Here is a 25,236-nt window from a genome sequence, read left to right as displayed (position 1 = left end):
AACTGAAATAATAAAATTTATATATAAATAATTATAAGTATAATAAATAACGATGAATTATATTTAAAGAATATTTAATTATAAATAATATATAAAATATATAATTAATAATAAATTAATAATGATAAATAATGATAAACTATATATATAATAAATTATAAATTGTATACATAAATAATTATAAGTATAATAAATAATGATGAATTATATATAACAAATGTTAAATTATATATATAATATAAATAATTAATTATAATTATAATAAATAATGATGAATTATATATAAATAATGTTAAATTATAAATTACATATAAATCATAATAAATAATAATAAATTACATATAAATCATAATAAATAATAATAAATTATATGTAAATAATTATGATTATAATAAATATGATAAATTATTGAACTGAACTAAATGTTACCGAACCGAATGCTACTGAACTGAATTGAAATTACTGATATTGAAATTAAGTAACAAAGAACATGCCTGAGTTGATACTCAACGATTGATTTGGGCTAAAACGACCCTTCATGCCAACTTGAAGAGCCAATTCGACCATCTATTATTTATTTTATGAGTTAAATTAACTAGTTCTCTAATTAATTAACTTCTTAATTCTAAAATGGTTAATCAAATTCTCAATTTATAGTTTAAATGGATAAGTAAAAAAAAAACAGAATGGAATAAGGATGAACAATTTTACCTATAGTACCTAAAATTGTGTAATTTTATCTCTAGTGGTTGTTAAGAGAAAATTTACCCCTAACATTGGCAAGTTGGGTTATTTCAAAAATAATTCATCAAATTGTCTTCTCTGTCATTAATCTTGTTATTTACACTTAGCATGTGCATCATTCTATCTCACATTAGTAACAGATCATAAACCTATGAATAGACATGGAAAAAAATTAAAAATTATATACTGTTAAACGTACGAGTTGGATAAAAACAATCCAAATATTCCGTCAAATTAAAAATATTAATCTCCAATTCTATTATAAATCATAAAAAATGTGAAATTTGTTTTCTTTAAACAATATATGTGTTTTATAACGATATATGAAATTGACTCAACTTGCTAATGTATATTTTAATGGTAAAATTATTCTTTGCTGCCAACATTAGTTAGGAGTAAAATTGCACCAGTTTATACGTTAGAAGTAAAATTGCTCCTGACTGTCAACTTTTGAGACATTTTTGCAACCTATCTCTAGTTTAAATTGGATGTTTAACAATCAAACCGAACTGAAAATATGAAACAATATGTTCTGGATCAAATCTAAGTAGAAGCACAAATCATCTTGTGAGGCCCATTCATCTTGTAAAAACCCAACAATACAGGAGAAGGCGACAACATCACGAATACCTGGAGTCACCCCACCGCCTAGTCTAGTGTACAATATTGCTTTCACACTCATGACATTCTATAAATGAGTGTTATCTACTTTCTTTATCTTAATTATGTGATATTCCATTTTTTATTCTAACTGGTTTTTTTAACTTTGGTATCAAAGTGTACCTAATTAAGGGTCCAACCCAACGCATATCAACTAGCATTTGTGAAAGTCAACTTAAAGATTGGACTACACCCAACATTTGGTGTAGAGCGTGATCCTACTTTACAACCTCTAGATAAGCTCTGTTCTTTATGAGTGAAAAAAACTGAACTGAACTGAACTGAATTGTACTGAAACTGAAATAATAATATAATCCTTTAAAAATAGCAATAATTAAAATAAAAATATGAAAAAAATAATAACGGTTCTAATAATAATGATAATAGTAATAATGAAAAAAAATAATTATGATTATAATAAGTAGTGATAAATTATTGAACTGAACTGAATTAATTACTGAACTGAACTGATTGATACTGAAATTAAGTAATAAAGAACAGGGACGACTAACTGTTTAGAGATACCACTGAAACGAAGTCCATTCCTCAACCAAATGAGCCAAAAAAGGCATTAGATCCCACGTTGGGAGCAAAAATGATCTCAAACCATAATGAGAAAGAGCTTGAGGTACATAATCTCGAGTATAATACAACTTAAAAACGAGATACAACTCGGAACTCTACGACTTATCCTAATTCAATGTTGCTCGCCACATGTTGTAAAAGATGCAATTGACTCAGGTCTATATGGCGGAGATTTAATTGTAGTTACAACAGGAAAATCAACAGTTATGGACTTATCTAACAAATGATTAAACATCCTTCTTTAGACACAATGAAGAAAAGGGATGTGACATACCTAAAATCCATGATTATAGTACCAACAATAATGTTTTGCCTGAGAAGCAGATCATTTGACATAAGAAAGACAAATAAGTCATAGATTACGTCCTTCCTAATGAAAACACTGAGAATACTTCGACGAGAAAGTCCTAAGAAGTATTATTCTATGTTTTATGGAATTGTGATTTACCAGATACCATCCCACACTCCCCTCTTGTAGCGCATGATCGATACACCTTTTCCACCTCATTAGAAAACTCTTCATTTGTCTCAATGTTCTAACGTAGAAAATCAAAATGATCTCTATACGATGATGAACATGTACACTCAATAAGATGATATGATGTGTAAGATTTTTCTCACCATGTAGCTCATGAATAGTATATGTGTTATTATAAGGATCTTTAGATTCATTCTGAGATTTAAAGGGCCTAATTGTAGTTTGATTTGTGGGAGCAGTGAAAGCTCAGTGGGTAAGTACCGATCTTCACGATGTCCAGCAAAAGGTTACAAGCCTCCTAAAGATGATTTTACGATGTTTCATTAGATGGCCTCTTTTGGAGGTTGCCATAGACGCCCTGGAAAAATGAACTTGTGAATCGTTAAAGAGGAAGTGTTACAAAGATCTCCTTAGAACTTTGGAAGAATTAGTGGCTACAGGGTCAGAGTTTTGTACGTTGTGATGATAGCCATCGTCTTGCAGATTACGTAGAGGAAAAAAGGACAAGGTTAGTAGGGGCCTTAATATAAAGGATAAAGGAAAACAAGTTAATGACATGAGGGAACCTTGTGAACCGAGAATAATGCTCATGGCTCGAGCCACGAAAAATGGAATAACTGGAATCCATTTGCGTGAGAGGAATGAAGACCTAATATGTTTGGGATTAAAATAATATATTTATTTAAGAATGCTCATTACACAGTTTGCACCCCCCACTGTTTGTAATGGTTGGCAACGGGACAAAAACCACAAAATAGTGAAGGACGAACTCGACGACCGGCTGAATTAGTCCCTAGGGAGAAAATTTTCAAATTTTACAAGAAACTAAGACATTCCACAAATTAATTGAACCACTTCAAACAAGTAATTTTAAATTAAACCGATTAAATGATAGATATTCTAAATCAAGAATGAGTAGATGAGTATCCATGACTCATTCTGTGAAGGGTATTATAGTCTCCTTGTGAAGTCTGTTGTACCAATTATTCCGATATTAATGAATACACCGAATAACGACTCTTATTACTCATTGAAAACCAACGTTCCTTAATCACCCCATATCGTCCCCATCTATTCACACATTTATTAATTATGTAATCACATCATTCAATTTTCAATTACAAGCCGCTCACAACAGAACATTTGTTTCCGACCAAGTCTAAATAAATATCAAATTCATCTCCAAAAATCTCAATGATAAAAAAGAAGCCCACAAGATTCAAATGCAGGGAACCTCCCCACTACTTAATCCAGGAGTAGGTTGATACTTTCACACTTATATCAACCTATATATTACGTGTAAATTACACCAATGGCCACTGAACTTTGCTCTTTTTAACATTATGGCCATTGAATTTTATACTTTTGACACTGTTGGCCACTCAACGCCTCAAAATGATCGTTGATGATCTCAAATAAAGTTCAAAGAGTTAATGATATTCTAAAGAACTTCAAATCTTGAAAATTTTCATTTTGAGGTCATTTTCGCGTTGTTTGGTTAGGAGAGAGCGAATTTTTAGAGAGGGAAATCTCAAAAAAATATGATTTTCGAAAATAAAAAACGATGTTCCATGGTAATTGTTGTTCTCAAGAACTTTAATAGCCTAATACATCACCAACTCCCTGAACTTGTCCATAATATTAGATTGGCTCCTTAAACTTTGCAAGTGTCTTACTAGTTCATTGAACTTGATTATTTCGTATTACCAACTCCCTGAACTTGTCCATAAAAGTAGATTAACTTCTTAAACTTTATAAGTGTCTCACAAACTCCCTAAACTTGCTTATTTCGTAACAACTAAGACCCTGTTCTTTGTTACTTAGTTTCAGTATCAAACGGTTCAGTTCATTTCAGTAATTTATCATTACTTATTATAATTATAATTATTTTATTATTTTTTATAATTATTTTAATAATTATTATTAGAATATCTGTATATTAACGACCATATATGTAATTTACGCTTTATATTAGTAATATCTACTTTCACTTATTATGTGATATCCATTGATTTTTGGCATCAGAGTATAGCGAGAAAGTCTGACAATTAATACATCCTTATTCCAAAAGCTAAAATCCACATCCGTAAGAGTAAATCTGATGATTATTACAGGTTTGATGAGGAAAAGATAGATTAAGGAACAATGAAACCCTAATACATCAAAGAATAGAGTAAATATGGCTTACCATTTTCGTGTTTCGATCTCAGAAACAGAGATTTGCATGTAGAAAGCTACCATGGAGATAGCCAAAGAGAGGGATGGGAGAGCTGAACCCTGAATCTTGGAGCTAAAGGAGAAACCTAATTTATCGTATAGCTTTTGGTTTATATATGAGCTAAACTATTAGTCAAATGTTTTGGTTGGCCGCGCGACTTAATTTCATTTGTCATTTTTTTTTTGTTTTCAGACAACCATGACAGTCATATATAACAAGTGTAATCTGATGGTTAAGTAACTTTTCAATTAAAAGTGCGTTTTCTTTAGATGAAAAACGTGTCATCGTAAGGCCACATGTGCTTTGAGGTTCTTTTCACATAAGCATTAAGATGTCATACCTTTAATATAGTATCGTCCCAAGTTGTGATGGATCCGGCATCAAAAGATTCCAACCAGTCAATAGCATCTTCCCTGAGAGAAAAGGAAAATAATTTCAGTTTAACAACGTCACTTGTAACGCCATTAGTACGAAATAAAGAACAATGCTTAATAAATTTTGTAAGATGAGCATTGGGGTCTTCTCTAGCATCTCCTCCGAATTGCTTGACATTTTGAAAAATTTGGATCATAGTCGGTTTGATTTAGAAGTTATGTGTGGCTATGGTCGGTTCTACAATGCTAGAGGTAACCACGAGGCAATTTGGAGTTAACATGTCCATGATCGTTCTCTCTCCATTCTCGTCCATGATGACGTTTCATCCTTCACACTGATTCCTCCGAAATGCGCACTCTATTTCTGGATCAAAAACTAAAACAGGCCTAGGTTGGCTCCGCGTTAGCATATAAAAAATTGAAAAGTGTCTAGAATGTCAAACTTGATGCGTATAAAACGTATACGTGCTTTTTAGAGCAAGTGCACTCTATTGTACCAAGTAATACAATATACTTACATATAAAGATCGATCCCATAGGGATTTCGCATAATCATTAACTATCCACAGGTTTTTGAAGTCTAAACAATTGGATTAAGATGGTTTTGGTTGTTTATAGCGACGAAAACTTTTGATTTTAAAACTATGAAGTAAAACACTAGGGAGTCGTGAAAACTAGAATAGAAATAATAGAAGAAAAAAGTATTCGATTTCTCATAGAATGAAGAAGATGTTTACATGTAATATATATACAAACAAGGAAGGGCTTAAAAGTAATTTCACACTAACAAACTTTCCAGCATGTAATTTTAACTTTAACACCCCCTCCTCACGAAGAATACTTCTTAATCTCCTTATGTATGCTAGAATTAGCATCTGGCAGATTAACAATGCCCATCTTCGAAATAACAGGCTTCATTTGATTGTATGATAAAGGCTTCGTAAACACATCAGCCAACTGATCTTCAGAGTGTACAAAAAGAGTACATAATAGTCCACTTTGTAAATGCTCCCTCACAATGTGACAATCAATATCTAAATGTTTTGTCCTTTCATGAAACACAAGATTTTCTGCTATGTGCATAGCAGCAGCATTATCACAGAACAATGGAATTGGTTTTTCTACCTTCAGTTTCAATTCCCTCAAGAGATATGTAATCCATTTAATCTCACACGAAGCAACTGCCATGGACATGTATTAAGCTTCAACAGATGACTTGCTAACAGTTGGTTGCTTCTTTGCTTTCCAGGAAATTAATGAATTGCCCAAAAATACACAATACCCTCCAACTAATCTTTTAGTTTCCTTGCGCCTAGCCCAATCAGTATCACTGTAGCCTGATAACTTCAATTCTTGTTCTTTGAAATCATTCTGACAAAAGGCTCTTAAATGCATATTTGACTGCTTCGCATATTACAATCCCATATCGACAGTGCCCTTCAAATATTTCAATACATGAATTGCAGCATTCAAATGTATCTTTGTTGGACTCTGAAGGAATTGACTTAATTGTTGTGTTGCATAACTTATATCTAGTATTGTGAAACCAAGATACAGAAATTTTCCAATCATTCTCCTATATTGATCGCAATTATCAATAAGAGGACTTTCAACAGTTAACTCAATTCCTGCAGGCAATGGACTTACAACTTCAGCTGCATCTTTTAAACCAGCCTCAGCCACCATATCTCTAATATATTTGCTTTGAGACAATATAAAACCAGTTTCTGATTTGTTCAATTCAACTCCCAAGAAGTATTTTGCAACTCCTAAGTCCTTGATTGTGAAAGCTTTATCTAAAGCTTCTTTTACCTCTGAGATAAGTATCACAGAAGTTCCTGTCAACAAAATATCATCCACATACACCACCAAAACTATGAATTCTCCATTAACTCTCTTAGTGAACATGCAATAATCATGAATAGACTTGATAAAACCCAACTCAAGTAAAGTGTTAGTAAATTGCTTATTCCATTGCCTTCCAGCCTGTTTCAGGCCATAATTGGACTTATACAATCTACAGACTTCTCCTGGTTTGGCATTATAACCCTCTGGTGGCTGCATATAAAGTTCTTCCTCTATGTATCCATGCAAATATGCATTATTCACATCAATCTGAAATATTTCCCATTGGAAATGAGCAGATAAAGCAATTATCAATCTCACAGTAACTACCTTAGCAACAGGGGAAAAACTATCATGATAATCAATTCCCCACTTTTGGTTATAGCCTTTAGCTACTAACCTTGCTTTGTATTTGTCCAGACTCCCATCTGGTTTGTACTTAACTTTTAGCACCCACATAGAAGAAATTGCTTTCTTTCCCTTTGGTAGACTAGTCGTGCTCCATGTCCTATTCTTCTCTAATGCTTCTATCTCCAACTTCATAGCTTGAAGCCAGTTTGGATCCTTGCTTGCTGCTGCATAAGAACTTGGCTCGGGAATCTTTGCGATATTACTTAAGAATGCAGCATGATTGTCTGTAAAAACTGCGTTTGTGACAAAATCAGATGTCCATGCAGGAGCTTTAATGGTTCTAGTTGATCTTCTCAATACATTCTCTTGTGGATGTTCAAGAGATTGTAATTCTTCTTGGTCAATGCTTGCTGAATCATTATTTAAAGTTTGATCTGAAGAAACTACTTCCACAGGATCTAGAGAAACTACTTCCACAGGATCTTCTATATTTTCTTAAAACACGTCCTCTGATGAAAACTGCAAGTCATTAAACATATCATCTTCTACACAATGAGGAATAATTGTGCTATCCTGTTGTGGACCTGCTACTAAAGAAGGAGATTTATTAGTAAAAACAAAATCTGTTTCGATGAAGTGCACATCTCTAGATATACAAAGGGAATGTGTTGTAAGATTGTACAGCTTCCATCCTTTTTGTCCAGCTGAACCTCCTAAATAGATACATTTAGAAGCTCTATTCAAATTTCCCTTTCTTGTTATCTGTATTGACAGCATAAGCAATACAGCTAAAAACTTTGAAGTGTCCATAATCAGGTGCTTTCTCATACAATACCTCATATGGAGTCTTCCAGTTCAAAACTCTTGTTGGATACACATTGATTAAAGTTGCAGCATGCAACAAAGCTTCTCCCCAGAACTTAGTGGAAAGACTTCCTTGCTTCAATAAAGCTCTAGCCACATTAGTCAAGCTTCTATGCATTCTCTCAACTGTACCATTCTGCTGTGGAGTGTTTATACAACTCCTTTGATAAGTGATCCCTGCCTTCTTAAGCACAGATTGGGTTTGTTGACTAGTAAAATTTGTCCCATTATCAGACCTGAGAGTCTTGATTTTGGCTTCAAATTGAGTATGCACTAATTTGATGAAGTTCTCAATCAAATGTGGCACCAGGTCTTTGGTTTTAAAAAGTACAACCCATAAAGCTCTTGAAAAATCATCAACAATGGTTAATATGAATCTGTCTCCTTCGTTAAGTTGTCGGATGGTGTATCTTTAGGATTCCCGACATCGTGGAATTATAAACCTAAGGAGCGAGCAAGTAGGGGCTTCATTCTTAACTCAATGGAAAAAGGCGCCTTTAAGCTATTATGGTCGGTTAAGCCAAACGTTTGGGTGTATGACCAAGATCTTGAGTGTATAAAGGCAGACATGCCTTTGCTATAGATCCGCAACAGAGAGATCCACCATAACTCCTATCAAGACCTCTGCGAAGATATTTTTGTCTACTTCATTATATCTGATATATTTTCCTTTTATCCCTTTGGCAGGGGAAGACTAACGTAGCCAATGTGATTGCAGACCATAGGAAGAGGCAAAAGGCTTTGGAAGCCCAAGATAACCATGAGCAAGTAGGAGGGAAAGCATCCTTCCGCTGAGATGGAGACTATCCTAGCCGCCAAGAAGTCGAAGGCGGATGGCGTCTCCATAGGGGAGAAGGCGGAAGCTGTCTCTGTCCCTTATAGAAGCTTTGGTCTCCTTGTGAAGGGGGCTAAGGTCAAGGTGTCTTTATTGCAGTCTTCTACCTATACGCCAGTTAGCTTTCCTTTTCCTTTTTCCTTTTGTTATTTCCATTTTGAAAGCAAAAATTTTATCTAAAAATTTCTATAAGACAAGGTGTTTTTGATCTGTTTGCTCAATGGTGTAGCCAAAGGCAGGTTTTTCTTGTAGTCTATACGTAGAGCTGGACCTCCACCCATTCCACTCGATCTTGAGATAGAAAGGACGTGCAGAAGGAATCATGTAGCAGCTTGACGAGTAAGACAAAGAGAGCGACAAAGACAAAGAAGAATGGCTGGTCGTGGAGCAGATCCTCCACTTATGCCTGAAGGAGAAGGTGAAAAAAACAATCCACCATTTATGAGGATAAGAGACTACTCTAGACCTACTACTGAAAGGAACTCATCATGTATTGTGATGCCTAATGAGGGGAACAATCTGTTCAAGATCAAGGCATCTATGATACAAATGCTACAAGCTGATGTTCAGTTCAGTGAAGACCCAAATGCTCATGTTCATGATTTTGTTACAATGTGCAACACGTTCAGGATGAATAGGGGGCGGCAGATGATGTGATCCGGTTAAAGCTTTTTCATTTTTCTGTGAAGGACAAAGCAAGACTTTTGTTGAAGAACCTTCAACCGGGATCAATAACTACATGGCAGGAAATGGCTAGTGCGTTCCTGATGAAGTATTTTCCACCAAGGTAAGCTATCAAGTTGAGAAACGAGGTATCTCGTTTCATGCAAGAAGAAGATGAGTCATTAGTCGAGGCTTGGGAACGTTACAAGGAGCTGTTGAGAAGGGTACCAAACTATGGCATTCCCATGTGGATGCAGGTTCAAAAAATTTACAACGGAGTCACCAATAGTTATAACATTCAGATTGAGTCCATTGCAAATGGTAACCCCGAAGATCTTCAACCACAAGCCCTGTATGATCTCATTGAAAGAGTGGTTAGCATAAGTTACAACTGTCACTCAGTTAGGAGTGATGGAAAAAGGACTCCAAATTCTGATACCTTCTCAAAACTGACAACACGAGTGGAACAACTTGCTAAGCAGATCAGCAAGATGAACGTGTCTTCCATTCACAGTGAACCACCATTTTCTGATGAATTGGACTTTTGTGGTGGTCACCACTTCAATATCAACTGTCCAGTAGTAAAACCAGGAAAAGCCAACAAAAAACAATGTGATTATGCTAGTTACAATCAGAAAAATCCACCCAATCCTTACTCGAATACATACAACCCTGCAACCAGGAATCATCCCAACTTTGGGTGGACTCAACAACAAAGCCAACAAGAGCAATCGAGATACCAGCAACAGTAAGGAGGTTAATACAAACATCAACCTCAGCAACAATACAAACAGCCTATTCAAGGTAAAGAGGCGGTTGAGCCAGATTTGAAAACCATGATGATGCAATTCATGAAGCAAACTCAGGCCTCCATCAAGAATCTAGGGAATCAAGTGCATCAATTAGCGTCATCATCCTCATCCAAGTGAAAGGGGATCATTCCAAGCAATATCGAGCCTAACCCTAAGGGAGATGTCATGGCTATCACACTAAAGTCTGGTAAGGAAACATCTAACCCTATGATAACTAACAAAGTGGCTGATATTGCAGGTACCTAAAAAAGAACCGAAAATGTCAAAGAACAAACTGTTCCAGAAAACATCAGGTAAGTTGCTAAAGAATAAGAGTCGGATCAGGTTCAGGAGGAACCCGAGAAGAAGTACAATCCACCTCCTCCCTACGTACCGCATGTCCCTTATCCAGCCAGGCTCGTGAATCAAAAATTGGAAGAGCAAAATTCCAAAGTCCTAGATACATTGAGAAAGTTGCATATCAACATTCCATTAGTGGAAGCTCTTGCCCATATGCCAACTTACGCCAAGTTCCTAAAAGATATTCTGTCGAACAAAAAGAAATTGGAGAACATCTCCATGATCCAACTGAATTGAGATTGTTCCTTAATACTGCAGAACAAGCGCAACTTCCTAAAAAGTTAAAAGATCCAAGGAGTTTTTCAATCCCTTCTTCCATTGGTAAATTGAATATTGAAAATTCATTGTGTGACCTTGGGGCTAGTATAAATCTTACACTACTAGAAAATATTGATTTACTGACGGAATTGTCTGACGGAAATATTTCTGTCAGAAATTTCTGTCGTATTTCCGTCAGAAATCGATTCCATCAGTACTACTAACGGAAAATTCAGATGGACCAAATATATCCGTCAGATATTTATGGCGGGAAGATTCCCATCTTATTTGTGATAGAAATCTCAGATGGAAATTTATTCCGTCAGCTTCTGATGGACATTCTGACGGATTTTATAGCGTTTGCATATTCCGACGGATATACAAATGGAATTCCGTCAGAATTTATGTGTCCTTATTTTTCTATTAATATATATTACATTTTTTAAAAGAAAAATTATATTAGTTCAGTAAATGTTCATTTTGAATTTGGATGATCCTTCGTTTCAAGTTAATGTCGAAAATGTGTAAAAATGGTGCAATTTTATTCCTAGTTGTATTTTTATTGTAATTTTGACATATACACCTCTCATGTGCATCATTTTATCACTTATTAGTAAACATATCACAAACATATGATTAGATGTTAAAAAACAATATTGTGGTTTGTACGAGTTGGGCAAAAATAATTCAAATATTTTACCGAATTTAAAAATATCAATCTTCAGTTCTATTTTTGAATAAACAAAAACATATGAATTTTCTTTTATAACGAATTGATATGCAATTGGAGCAGAATAAAGATAAAATATCTGTATTTTATAATAATGTTTGAAATTAACCCAACTTATCAATGTTGAGGGTAAAATCTTGGTTGCCAATTATAGCAGTAAAATTGCTAATTGCCCTAAATTTTAGGGGTATTTTTGCACGTCATCCGTATTTTTTATATTTTATCCAAAAAAATTATGCGATGGTATGTCATTACCTCGCTAATACCCGTTAAAAAAATGAAGATTATCATTATATCAAAATGAAATATTTATCTTTATTTTTAGTGCCTTTGAATTTCTTGATAATTTTAGTGATTTAGAATATTTGAATTTAGATTGTTTATTAAATTTGCGAACGATGAATTCATATTTAATATATGATTTTATATTGGTTTAATTATTATAATTTTACATTGCTAATTTATTTATACTTTATTTATCAATCAATTTGAGATATATATGCAGTCTTTTAATTATGTAATTTCTACACTTTACTCATTTATATTCATATATAAGGTGCCCGTTATCCTCACTTCCTTTGAAAACAAAGTAAAATTACTTTGTTTTCTAAACCAATGATATAAAAACAAATCACATCCATTCTTTTAGAACTTTATACGTTTCTACTGGCTACTCCTTGCACCGGTCACCTCCCATTTCTCCTTTTCTTCTCTCAATTGTTAATGTAGGACTTCCGTTTCTCTTCTTATGTCTCTCTTATCCACTTCTATTCTAGGGGTTTCTCTTTCTTCTCTCTCTCTGCACATCCATCTTAGACCTGAAGGAAGAAGATGATTGTCGCATATCTATTCAAAGTTTCAAGTTCTTTGTGGTGGTAAGTGAGCCTGGAAGAGCTATATGGGCGTCGACTGCTTTCTCTTTCTTGTGCTATTTCTGCACCAGATTCAAGACTTTCGAACAGCAAGTCCTCATCAATCGGTCTTTTTATCTGATCTATCTTTGTCACTTCGACTTTCTCTAGAATATAGTAAGTATCTCTCATAAGCACTTTTCGCAGCTTGCTTGAGCTCTGTCATTTTCATTTTCACACTGATTGATTCTTGAATATAGCAAATACAGAATTAGCATTTCATAAGCATACAGAAATTTCATCGATCTGCTGAAGAGAAATTCAACTGGAGGAGAGCCTCAACTGATAAAACCTGCAAAACAAGGGTTGTCGCTTCTCCAGAAATGTTGTTACTTGGAATGCGATGATAACAGGGTACACCTCACAAAGGGAAAAAGCCAAGCAATGTGCCTTTGATGGTCTGATGTTGTTTAGAGAAATGTTGATTGATGTTTGTGGAGAGAAACCGAATGATACTACAATGGTTTCTATTCTCTCTGCAATTTCCCAATTGGGTATGCTTGAAACCGGGCTTTGCATTCACGGGTACATAGAGAAGACTACTTCTAACCCTGAAAATAATGTGTTTATTGGCACTGGCTTAGTTGATATGTACTCAAAGTGTGGGTGTTTAGACAATGCTTATGACATTTTTATACAAATGAAGGTAAAGAATCTATTGACATGGATATCAATGGCCACTGGATTAGCAATTCATTGGAAAGGAAAAGAAAGTTTAGATCTTTTAGATGGTATAATGACATCTGGTGTTAAGCCAAATGCAGTGACTTTCACTAGCTTGTTTTCAGCTTGTTGTCATTCAGGCTTAGTTGAAGAAGGACTTCATTTGTTTAACAATATGGGGGGATATGGTGTTGAACCTCAGATTCTGACGGAATTCGTCAGAAATGGATTTTTCTGACGGAAAGTGAATCTAATTATACTTGGTGCTTTTGACGAAATTTCCGTTGAGATTTGCATGTTATGACGGAATAAAATCTTGATGGAAAAACATCATTTAAAACGTCAGCACATTGTGATCTATATTTCCATCACAGTTTCCGTCTACATTGCTGACGGTGCTCCAAAATTCACTAATAGAAAAATGATAATTTCTGATGGAAAAACCCTCGGAAATCGGACAATTTCCGTCACAGAATAGGATTTCTGACGGAATGTTTGACAGAACGGAAATGTGGGAAAAAAGGTCGACACAAAATTCACTCATCTCAAATTCTTTGACGGGACCAGTCTTCACTTGGTATGCTACTCTTAGAGATGTTGCAGTCAGCCCATCTCCTAGTTGTGTCCTGAGTTTGAAGACTTATTTTCATATTATGATCCCTCACCCCTGTTTCAACAGACGTAGGCGGTGATTCTATGGGCCTATACACATATTTATCCTTGTCTTTCCTCTTAGCCTCACGTTTCGTCAGATTTCTGCGACATTGGCTAGCCAAATGGCCAATCCCCTGGTGGAAGGAGCAAATGTCCAATAGATGTGCGTACTCTAGTTGAACCCATTGAAGCTTGGATTCGGTATCCACTAGGATTTTGTATTGAATTTCCTTAGCCAAGTGTATGTCAATCAGAACACGCGCGGAATGCCCGAACTCGCCTTTTTAATTGTGTTTCTATCGAACCGTAATGGTATGCCTACAACCCGGGTTATGCTTGGTAAGCAGTAGAATCTGACCCAAACATGTGTTGTGGATCTGTGTGTCTTTATGTTGAATCCCTGGGACCAAGGCGAGAACCGCATCATACCTGGTTTCAGAGAAAGTGCCTCTTGACCTCAATCTTCGTGTAAGGCCGCCATGTTGGCATGGTAATATAGTAGAAGCCCCACCCAAGCGAATTTTCCTTCCAGTCCAATTGCATGTTCTAGATGGAATTCGGTTTTTGTTTCAAATCATTATGTTTCCATGGTGTATCCCCTTTCAAAAGCGAGATTCGTCCAATGATGGAGTGCTCACATGCCTTCAATCCTTCCTTATAAATTGATTGAGGGATTTTCAGCGATGATCAATAAGTCTGAGGGCGCCATAAAGCCGAAGTCTATGTTTTCTGTAAGAAGGGAAGCAAAGGATTTGGGGATTGATTTCGGAGCAAGGCTAGTCATAGCCTTGGATATAACTTCCTCACCTGTGGGTTGTTGGAAGTGTTTTAGGAAGGAGGAATGACTGAAAAGGTGTGCTATTGAGAATGATGATTCCGTAAGGGGGGTCGACAACATAAGTATGATAGTTAGTGTTATGAAGAGCATTTTTTTCTATTGATATTGGACAATTTCAATGTTTGATTAGACTCAAGAATAAAAGCAGATAAATTGAAAATAATTTAAGATAGAAATTGTCATTATTAGGAGTCTGGTACAAAATGAATGTGAAGTAGACATATTCATGGTGAGACGGAGTCTGAGTGCTCCAGACCTTCTAAGGGCCTCAAAGTATTATAACATTTGAAGCTATGCACCTGCCTAATCATTTGTTATTTGGATACATTTATTTTGTCAAAATCAATTATATGCATGCCTCCTTTAACTGGTAGAGTACAATTATAATATAACTTGTCCTATTTTCATTAAAATAGTATAGTGGTTTATTTATAATTTTTTTAAGTACCTATTAAAATGAAACAAAACTTTAAACAAACAAAAAGTTGACTGCTTTTTTTTTAAATGTATTTCATTTTATTTTATGGATAAAGTCCAAATTTGCTCCTACCGATTTGTCCTCACTTATGAAATTGTACAATTTTACCATAAATTGCCAAAAAAGTTTAATTATGATAATTTACACCTTATCCATTTATTTTAATTTTTTATAATGTTACAATATAATGGGCTTATTTTTCATGGAAATCCACAAATTAAATAATAATAATGTTTGTTTGTTTTAATCCACAAATTACAATATAATATGTCTTATTCTTATTCTTCATAATGTTAGTGTGAAAAAAAGGAATCCAATATTCAATTATTTCTGCCACAAAAAAACTCATGATAGGCATCTATTCACAAGCTCTTAAACTATATAAACACACTTCATATGCAGCTTCATATAATATTATCCTGCCTACAATTTTCAAGATATTCAAATGGCAGAAATCAAATGTCCAGGTAACTATGGCTACTCCCAGTGTAACCTTATGTTTTTATATAATTCATTTTGGGTTCTAAAATGACTCTATACATAATACTTACACAGGGAAGGCCAAAGTAGTGGGAAAGAAGGGAGAAGAGGGTGCGACTACTGTAGTGCGATAAAATGACAAAGTGGAGGCTATTGTGGTGAAGGATGGAACTCATGTTACCCAAGATTATGTTGCGACCGTGTCTGGGTTTGGGTCAACGATAATGGTGTTGTTGTTCGTGTCCCGAAAATTGGATAAACCTTCTATATATCCGGATACGCAGCCCTTCATCTTCTCTCTCTCCATATAAAGCACCCATAAAGTTATTGTGAATGAATATTTTGATGTAAATAAGCACAGCACCCATATTGGTCAATTATGATTGTAACAAATGAAATAGTTTTCACAGTTATTAAATGTATGATAAAAATATTAAAAACAAATAAGACTAAAATAAAAGGCAAAAAAAATTAAATTAAAAAAGAAGAAAGGTAGTTAAAAGGAATTCGAAAAGACAAAAACAAAAAGCAAAGGCCATGTGAATATGAGAAAAAGAGACAAAATTAAGAGAGGTGAGCTAATTTTAGGCATGGAAAGAGATGGACATGGAATCTTATTAATTATGGTGATTCATGGAAAGAAAACAAACAAGAAATTTGAAAGAAAGGAGAGTAAGATCACGTGAGAGAGGACCAGAAGGCAAAAAAGAAAGAGGAAATTACACACAAGCTCATATTTAGAATTTTTTTTACAATAAACTATCTTGTTTTTTCTTCTATTGTCATAGTAACATTTATTAATTTTAAAATAACAGATTCTGAACAAATATTTTTTATTCTGTCAAAATTATAGTTATCAAACATTAATTATTTAATTTAAAAATTTAAATTCATAACCAACTCCCTATTTCAAAGGGTTGTGTTGTGACATTTTGTATAAAAATAGTTTAAATTTTTGAAAATATGACAATTTTAGAATTTTGTTTATAAGTTTTATATATGAGTAATAAAACTACTAATTCTGGTCATATGTGTAACTTACCCTTTTCAAAATGTTGCTAAAAAAATGTTGGTAAAAGCCCACTTTTTTGTAGTGTAAGAGGTTTTCTGGGGAAAATTACACAGAAATTCATATTTTAAAAACTATTTACAACTATATCAAGTCATCAGTTTGGATTATATCAAACTAGTAAAATCAGTACTTTTAATATATTTTAAGGATTGGAATTTATAGATTAGAAATCTAGAATATATTTTATAGGGTTTATGATTTATGAATTGGAGTCTAAATTTTTTAAATGATAGTGTAAAATTATAATATATAGAGAATTATGATATATTAAGAATTAAGTTTGCTAATATGACTTAGTTGTAATTTTGTACTTAATTATGATATTCATGTATTTGACCCTTTTGAAAAAGTGCTCCACGGGCCGCGAACTAAAAAGCCCAAACAAATAAGGGCACCGCAATATGTACAGCAAATGCTCGCACAGTTTCCACTTTCCTCTTTCACTTATTCTTCAATGTCCAGTGAGATAGCCATCTCTTTCAAATCCATCTCAGAAATCAAATCCAATCCATAGATAGAAACTTAGAGATGGTGTAGTGAGACACAAGATTGAACTGCAAAGATGGAATCCACTTTGAGTCTTCATCAACAATGGAGTGGGCAAGAGTAGTTAGCGAAGGAGAAGTTTGGGGATGCCATAGATCCACGAGTTTCAGATCGGTCGCAGAATCACCTCTAGCTTTTAGTCCTAACTATATAGGACTGAATAGCTGTGTCCATGGCTTGTGGTTTACTTCCATTTCTATATTCTCACAAACCTGCGCTAGGTATGCTCAATTTTTAATTTCTGGTTCCACATTGTGATTGTTCAGTTCATATTGATCATGGTTTTTGTGATAGATTGTCTATTGATTATGTTTTAGTAATGCTATGAAAGTGAATAATGACGTGCAATCATTTCAGCATCTTCGATCGTTGTTCAAAATGTGATCCAGAGTTCTTCTTTGAATGATTAATGCACGTGTATACACGGTAACTGCCTGGTGAATAACTCACTAACTTATGCAGTTAAGTATTGCTACCAGTTGGATTTGTCAATTGGCTTATACATAGAAATTATTAACAAAATTATTTCTATTTAATTTGGTTTTTTGAAATTTTGTTGAAGTAAATGCAATTTCTCCTACATCCCAATCTTCTTTTTGCTGAAATTCCTATACAACAATGAACACTAAAAAACATTGTCATATCCCCCAAGCTTTGAATCTTAATCCAAACGAGTTCCTCTGTATCAGTAAGCTGATAAACTTCAACATAATGCACCCTACTAATTAACACAATTTTTATTTACCAGATTATGTTGAAACTCAGAACAGTCTGCCCCTTAATGTTGCATCTGCTCCTTGATCAACAATTAAACTGTTTCCTACAATTAAACTCAGAGCAGTTTGTTATTTGAGGAGCTATCTCTTGCAGCCTTCCATATCTGTCTGCAACTTCACTCTTAGTGACATATTCGCTTTCCACAGCCTAAAATACTGTCTGTTTTGTCGTTGGCAGGCACATGGGCCCCTTGAAGTCAAGGACATATGGCGCGCTAATAAAGCCCATTTACGAGTTCACAACAGTTCGCCAAAACTATGGTAAGCTTTGATCATTATTATTACTCTAATGATTGTTGTTCTTTTTAATCATTGAGCTAACTATCCAGAAAGTATAGCTTTTGGAAGTTCAGTAAGGATTTAAATCAGAAATGTTTTAACTTCTGATAATCTTTTCATAGTACAAAGAATGAGGATCTGTGACTGTAACTGTAATGGTTCAGGTTGGATCTGTGACTGATAATCTTTTCATAGTACAAAATTCTGAACTAGAACAACCAAAACTGAATTATGAATTTCTCCTCTATTTATAATTGTTCAATATGTGTGTTGAAGAGACATATCTGTTGGTGAAGAGTCGCCTCTATCCGGATGAAAGCATGTGTCATTTGGAAATTAAAACATGTTAATTGTGCTTAATTCCCTTGCGTTTAAGACATTTCTGCGATTTGCTAGACGGAACCAAGCAGATTTCTATTTTGCTTTGACAATGTGTTTGTGACCTACTACCAACGCATGATAAAATTCACACATCTGAAGGGTGGATGACCAGATTCGTGACATGAGAATACAATTTGATGATTTTTTTTTAATTAGCCAACTTACAATTGTTAGGAGTAAAATTACACGATTTTAGATGTTAGAAGTACAATTTGTGATTTAACACCTTATCCCAAAAATTTAAGCTGATAGTTAAGACTTAAAAATAGTTTTATAATTATCTTTTGAACCACACGGTTAAACTGTTCGGCCTAAGATGTTTTGATACCATGTTAAGAAATCAATACAATTTAAAATTTAAACTAAGAGTTAAGAGATAAGAATATTTTTTATTATATTATCTGTAATTTTTTTTAAAATAAAAATAAAAAACTACATTTTAATGTTTATATTTAGCTATAAGATGTTCCATGTCATGTTAGTGATATTCGAAGGAAATCTGCCATAAGAGTTTTTAGAAATAGCACATTTACTTCTTACAAAAAAAACATATTTACAATTTAGAAATGTGTCAGATACAGAATTTAATTGATGATGTGGGAGATAATGGGGAGTAAAGTTATTATAATAACGGTGCTATCTCTTTGCCTAATGGATGTGTTGCCAATATTAATTCTATTTATTATGGAGAGTTGGAGCAGCTCAATTTTGAAAGGGAATACGATTTCGTTGCACAGCTCAATTAATTCTATTTTTTGGTTGCAGGTGCCTATCAGCAGCGCTTGGAGCAGATGCGGGAAGATGTTAATGGAGCAACTGATCGTGCTGATTTGGAAGAGGGTCATGATAGCCGAGTTGATTATGTTTGGGTGCCGCCCATGGTAACTCAATACAAAATAAATTGTGATGCGTCATTCATGACTAGAACATCTGAAGGCTTTTTTTGGCATGGTAATTAGAGACTGCAACGAGATGGTTTCTATGTCAGGAGGTGGTCCAATTGGTTTTTCGTTGTCGGCTTTACACGCGGAACTATTAGCAATTCTCTTTTCTTTAAGAATTGCTCGTGACTGTGGATATCGAACAATCATCGTTGCATCTGATTCGTCTTCGGCAATACAACTGCTATAATTCCCACAAAAATTGACAAATTGGTTGGGGGTTATTGTTGGTGATCTTTCGTTCCTCCCGTTCCAAAAGAAAAAGAGTAATTAATTACTAGTTAACGGGGACAACTCTGATTTTTTTTGTAAAAAAAATGTTGCGGAGACGGGATTTGAACCCATGACTTCAAGGTTATGAGCGCTTGAGACGGCATGTGATTTTGGATCTATTGAATTTGTGTTTGAAAGGCGACAAGCGAATACGGTTGCACATAAATTAGCGGCTTGGGCTCGTTCTCTTAATCATTTGGAAATTCTTATTGAAGACTTTCCTGTTTGTGTTTTGCCTTGTAATAAGGAAGCAGTTCACTGCCCTCTCTCTCAAAACTTCCTTCTTCTTTGTAGGAAAATAAGAAAAAATCTACAAATTCTCTTCTTCTTCCTTTCTCTTCCATTTTTCTATCAATCTTTCTATTTTGTTGATCTACTTTGAGGAGGACGAACGGTCTTCCTTCTTCCTCCTCACACCAAGTTAGATTTCTATATTCTTTTATTGCTTTTTTAGTTTGTACTAATATATTTCATCGAAACTCTTTATCCGTCTGATTGTATCTGCTCTTTGTTATTTTATCGTTTATGCTTTTTTTGGATTTACGAGAAATATATTGTTGTTTTGTGTTCTTTATGCCTTTTATGGTGTCTTCTTGCTTTTTGTAGTCATTTCCATCCCTTTGTGGACAATGTATTTGTTTCCTGTAATCATGTAAGGTTTTATTCCTTACATTTTGCTTGTTGTACTTCTTTTCTTATCTAATAAAATTACAAGCATTTTCTCAAAAAAAATACAAGCCTTTTGTTGTTGATAAAAAAAAATTTACCTTAATTAAAAAAACTAAGAATTATAAAAGAAATTATAATTATACATACATTTTTCTAATTTGAAGTAAAATTAACACTATTAATTCTTTTTCATATCTTTCTTCTTAAAGTGTTTTTTAATTGACTTTTTAAAGTATTAAATTTAATTATTATGGTTTATCCAATAAAAAATCGAAAGTTGATTTACAAATTATATATTAAAAAAACTATAAATATTTCTATTATATAATTATACAATAACAATGCATGATAATGTATGTGTATAATAAGTTTAATGGTTATTTAAAGAAATCAACAATCTAAATCTTATTCTTTAAAATATAAGAAAATTTATGATTATAATATATTGAACTATTAATCTCAAAAATAATTCATCGACATTATATATCACGCACGCTTTTGTACTAGTTAAGTCCAAAATTCTTTATCCATCTCATCACAATAGTCCGATATTGACATTCTTTCTAGTCTATTCCTCCTCCATCACCCAAGTTGAACTAAATACATCCAAAACTTAATCATATTGGTTATAACATTGGTAATTAAGAACAATTTTACCCTTAATGATCACAAATTGGAATTTTACCTTTAATGATCATAAGTTGGCATGAATCTTGACATTTCCATTGCATATACGTGAAAATTGGACAAAACAAAATTAAAAAATTATATTAAGTTGGAAATCAATTAAAAATAGGTGGAAACATCCAAACAATATAAAAATTACATCGTAACTTTTATACAATACAAATAATATACATTTTGCAGAAATGACATTTTAACTTTTATACAACACAAACAATATACATTTTGCAGAAATTACATATAATTTTTAATAAGAAAAAATAAAATTTACTAATTAATATTAGGCGTAAAATTCAATTCAACCCCTCTTCTATACTTCAGTTTTCAATTGAATTCTTAATCTATTCAAATCATCAAATAAGTTCTCTTATATTAAAACAGATAACCTTTTGACAATAAAAAAGGTCTAATGCTTCCCCAGCCCTCTTAACTTGTCCAAATTGATCATTTTACCCGCTCAACTTATCGAATATCATATTTACCTCCTTAACTCCATAAAAGTGTTATTTCTTACCTCCTCAACTTGTTCATTTACCCCCATCAACTCATATAATGTCCTATTTACCCCCTTAACTCCATAAAAATTGTATTTTCACCCTTACAATCCGTTATCGAGATCTAAATTGATAACATTTTTTAAACGTTAAACCTATATTTATGAGATTTTGTACGTTGAACCTAAATTGATACTTCCTCAAAAACCATAGACCTATTTTGGTACCTTATCCCTAAATATAATATCTTTAACTTGTTTATATTAATGTTCTTCTGATTTGCATCTTTTATTCATTCTTTCTCTTTTCATCTTTTTTTGGCTAGGTAAATTTTGATTATCTAATTATTGTTTACAATATTATTGTAATAAACACATGAAGGGTCAATATAATTATCAAATTGAAACAAAATAAAAACTTGATATTAAAAAAATATATTTTCAAACTAATTTGAATAAGTCATATTAATTTTACATTATAAAGAGGTAAGAAATATCATTTTTATGGAGTTAAGGGGATAAATTGGATCATAAGGGGTGAGAAATACCACTTTTATGTAGTTAAGAGGGTAAATATGACATTCGATGAGTTGAGCAGGGGTAAAATGAAAAATTTGAACAAGTTAAGAGGGTGAGAAATACCATTTTTATGGAGTTAAGGGGTAAATAAGACATTCAATGAGTTGGAGGGGTAAAATGATCAATTTAGGCAACTTAAAGGGGCTGGAAAAGCATTAAGCCCAATCAAAAAAGAAACTTCTTAACAAACAATGGTTAAACAACAACTAATTATAGTAGCAAGTCATATTAATTAGGTATAAGGTAACAAACTGGCCTTAAGTTTTTTATGAAGTATTAATTTGGCCTGATGTATAAAATAACACAATTTTAGTTTATAATTTATTTTAGTATGAGAATAGAAAAAAAAAGGGTTAAGGTGTAAAAATACCCCTAACATTTTGGATCATGATGAATTTTATCCATAACGTCTAAAATGGTGCAATTTTACCCCTAACGTTCGTAGCCAAGAGTAATTTTACCTCTAACGTTGATAATTTGGGTCAATTTTAGACAATATTATAAAGCACATATTTTTTTATTTTTTATTTTGTACAAATTGCATATCAATTCATTTTAAAAAATGATTTCATGTTTTTTGTAATTTAATAATAGAATTGGAGATTAATATTTATAAATTCGGTTAATTTTTTTGAATTTTTTTATCTAATTCGTACAAAAGGCAATATATTTTTTTATTTTTTTATTTTTTTCACATCCCAACATATGTTTGTGATTTGTTATTGATAAAATGACGCACGTGTGAAGTGTAGATGACAAGATTCATGATCGAGAAGACAATTTGATGAATTATTTCTTAAATTGACCCAATTTATCAACGTTGGGGTAAAATTACTCTTGGCTTCCAACGTTAGGGGTAAAACTGCACCATTTTAGACGTTTGTGGTAAAATTGGACCCAAAACGTTAGAGGTATTTTTTCACCTTAACCAAAAAAAAAAATCAACTTTAGAGATGCAATGAATCAAAGCTTGTGCGTCTCCCATACAAAACTAGTGTTGTACATTCTTCTCACCAGTTTGCTTTCTACAAAAATTTATATTTAAGTTGTCTTGGTGATTAATTTATGTATCCAATTTACTTCCTTATAAATTTTCCATAAAATAATGGGTTAATACATCACCCGCACTCTTGTACTTGTCTAAAAAAATCAATTATTCCCTACACTTCTATGATGTCCAATTTAGTTACTGAATCGGTTTAAAGTCGTCTATTAAGCCACTAAAAACCACGTGGAGAAGTAATGGCCGATTTTGAAAATATTAAAATATGTACACTTTAAGAAAGTTTTGAAATCTAATAATAATTTTAAGAAAGTTGAGTGACTAATAAAACTTTCAAAGAGTTAATTGGTTAATTTAAAATAAATATAATTTTTTCAAAGAAAAAGTTAACATTTTCTTAGACTAGTACAGGGCTAAAAATTTATTAAGTCCTAAATTAATGAGAAAATTACACAGAAATTCATCTTTTAAAATCTATTTGCAACTATGTCAAGTCATAATTTTAGATTATGTCAAACTAATAAAATTAGTGCTTTAATATATTTTAAGGATTAGAATTTATAAATTAGAAGTTCAGAATATATTTTGTAGGGTTTATTATTTATGAATTGGAGTCTAGAATTTTTAAATTATAGTATAAAATTATAATATATAGAAAATAATGACATATTAAGAATTAAGTTTTGTGATATGACTTAGTTGTAATTTTTTACTTAATTATGATATTCATGTAAGCAGAATCGAAACCAACAAGGTTTTTATAGTCTTCTAGATTGTTTAGTTGGGCTTGCTTGAAATCCCTAAAGATCTAGACATTATATTTGGTGCGCTTTCTTCAACTCCAGCCGCCGCAGCCATCTTCTACCACTGTGATTAGAAAGAGAGAAGTTTGAGTGGGATCTCGATCAAAACCCATTTCGATTGAGGATTTTCCCATAGTAAAATGGCAATGAAGAGGAGAATGCTGCAGCCTTATCTCATTTTGAAGAGTAAGGGTTTTGTATCTCTAATTCATTTTCATTTACCAGTTTGCTTTCTCTTCTTTCATGATTTGGGAATTCTACGATGAGTCTTCTTCCACTCTTTACACTTGATATGAACCTATATATCTTCATTTTTTGTATTCTTCTTTTTTTAATTTTGATTCGCATACGATGAAACAGTTAATTCTCATCTGTTTTCTCCTGATTTTTACCTACTTACTTTAAAGCAGAAAACTGTAATTTTGAAATTAGGAATGGAATTGGACAAGCCATAGTGATGGTTTCAGAGATGACTTGTTTTTTAATCGTGTTTGTCTACTAATTTCCATTTCACATTTTTACATTCCAAATGATTTCAAGTTGTTTGTTGACATGAAAATCCTAAATCATTTTGTTTATTTCATCTCACATTTTCATAAGAAACCCCCACCATGTACCATCACTCTTAAAATTTTGCTTACCTGTGTCTAACTAGTAGATTGAGAAGAAACGCATGTCTTGCTAAGTTTTGATTCTGTTATGCTTGTTTGTTGGTGTACTAATATAATTTGAAGGGCTCTTATAGAGTTACTGTTGTGAAGATTTAATTCAGTGATTGTGAATTAGGAATTTTTTAGTCTTATAGGTAATGAGGTAATAGTTGCAAATTTGTCTCAACTAGGTCGTATGAACAATCAATTTTGTAAATCCTAGTCTAAAAATTCAATAAATGAGAACCAATTTTTTTTAGGACAAACAATGGTGAAGAAACCAGAACAAATTCATGTCAAGATGTGA

The 25,236-nt window shown here is 33.0% G+C and overlaps 1 protein-coding gene across 4 annotated transcripts; it reads left to right on the top strand.

Annotated features, from left to right (window-relative positions):
• Positions 1–17,275: 17,275 nt before the first annotated feature.
• LOC136223604 (uncharacterized) lies at positions 17,276–20,618 on the top strand. Of its 4 annotated transcripts, none has more exons than XM_066011703.1 (4): positions 17,276–17,619; positions 17,756–17,824; positions 18,353–18,435; positions 19,600–20,618. In XM_066011703.1, exons 2-4 carry the CDS (start codon positions 17,808–17,810, stop codon positions 19,791–19,793), a joined length of 294 nt encoding a protein of 97 aa, XP_065867775.1. In that variant the 5' UTR covers positions 17,276–17,619; positions 17,756–17,807; the 3' UTR covers positions 19,794–20,618. The 4 variants fall into 4 exon arrangements, 3 of the variants coding, with proteins under 3 accessions (XP_065867775.1, XP_065867776.1, XP_065867774.1); XM_066011704.1 differs by having other exon boundaries at positions 17,756–17,859; positions 19,600–20,617; XR_010686029.1 differs by lacking the exons at positions 18,353–18,435; positions 19,600–20,618 and adding an exon at positions 18,147–18,338 and having other exon boundaries at positions 17,756–17,859.
• Positions 20,619–25,236: the final 4,618 nt, after the last annotated feature.

This window comes from Euphorbia lathyris, chromosome 3 (assembly GCF_963576675.1).
Source record: "Euphorbia lathyris chromosome 3, ddEupLath1.1, whole genome shotgun sequence".
Lineage (NCBI taxonomy): Eukaryota > Viridiplantae > Streptophyta > Magnoliopsida > Malpighiales > Euphorbiaceae > Euphorbia > Euphorbia lathyris.
The sequence above is the reverse complement of the archived record's forward strand: the minus strand, read 5'-3'. Positions and strand labels throughout refer to the sequence as shown.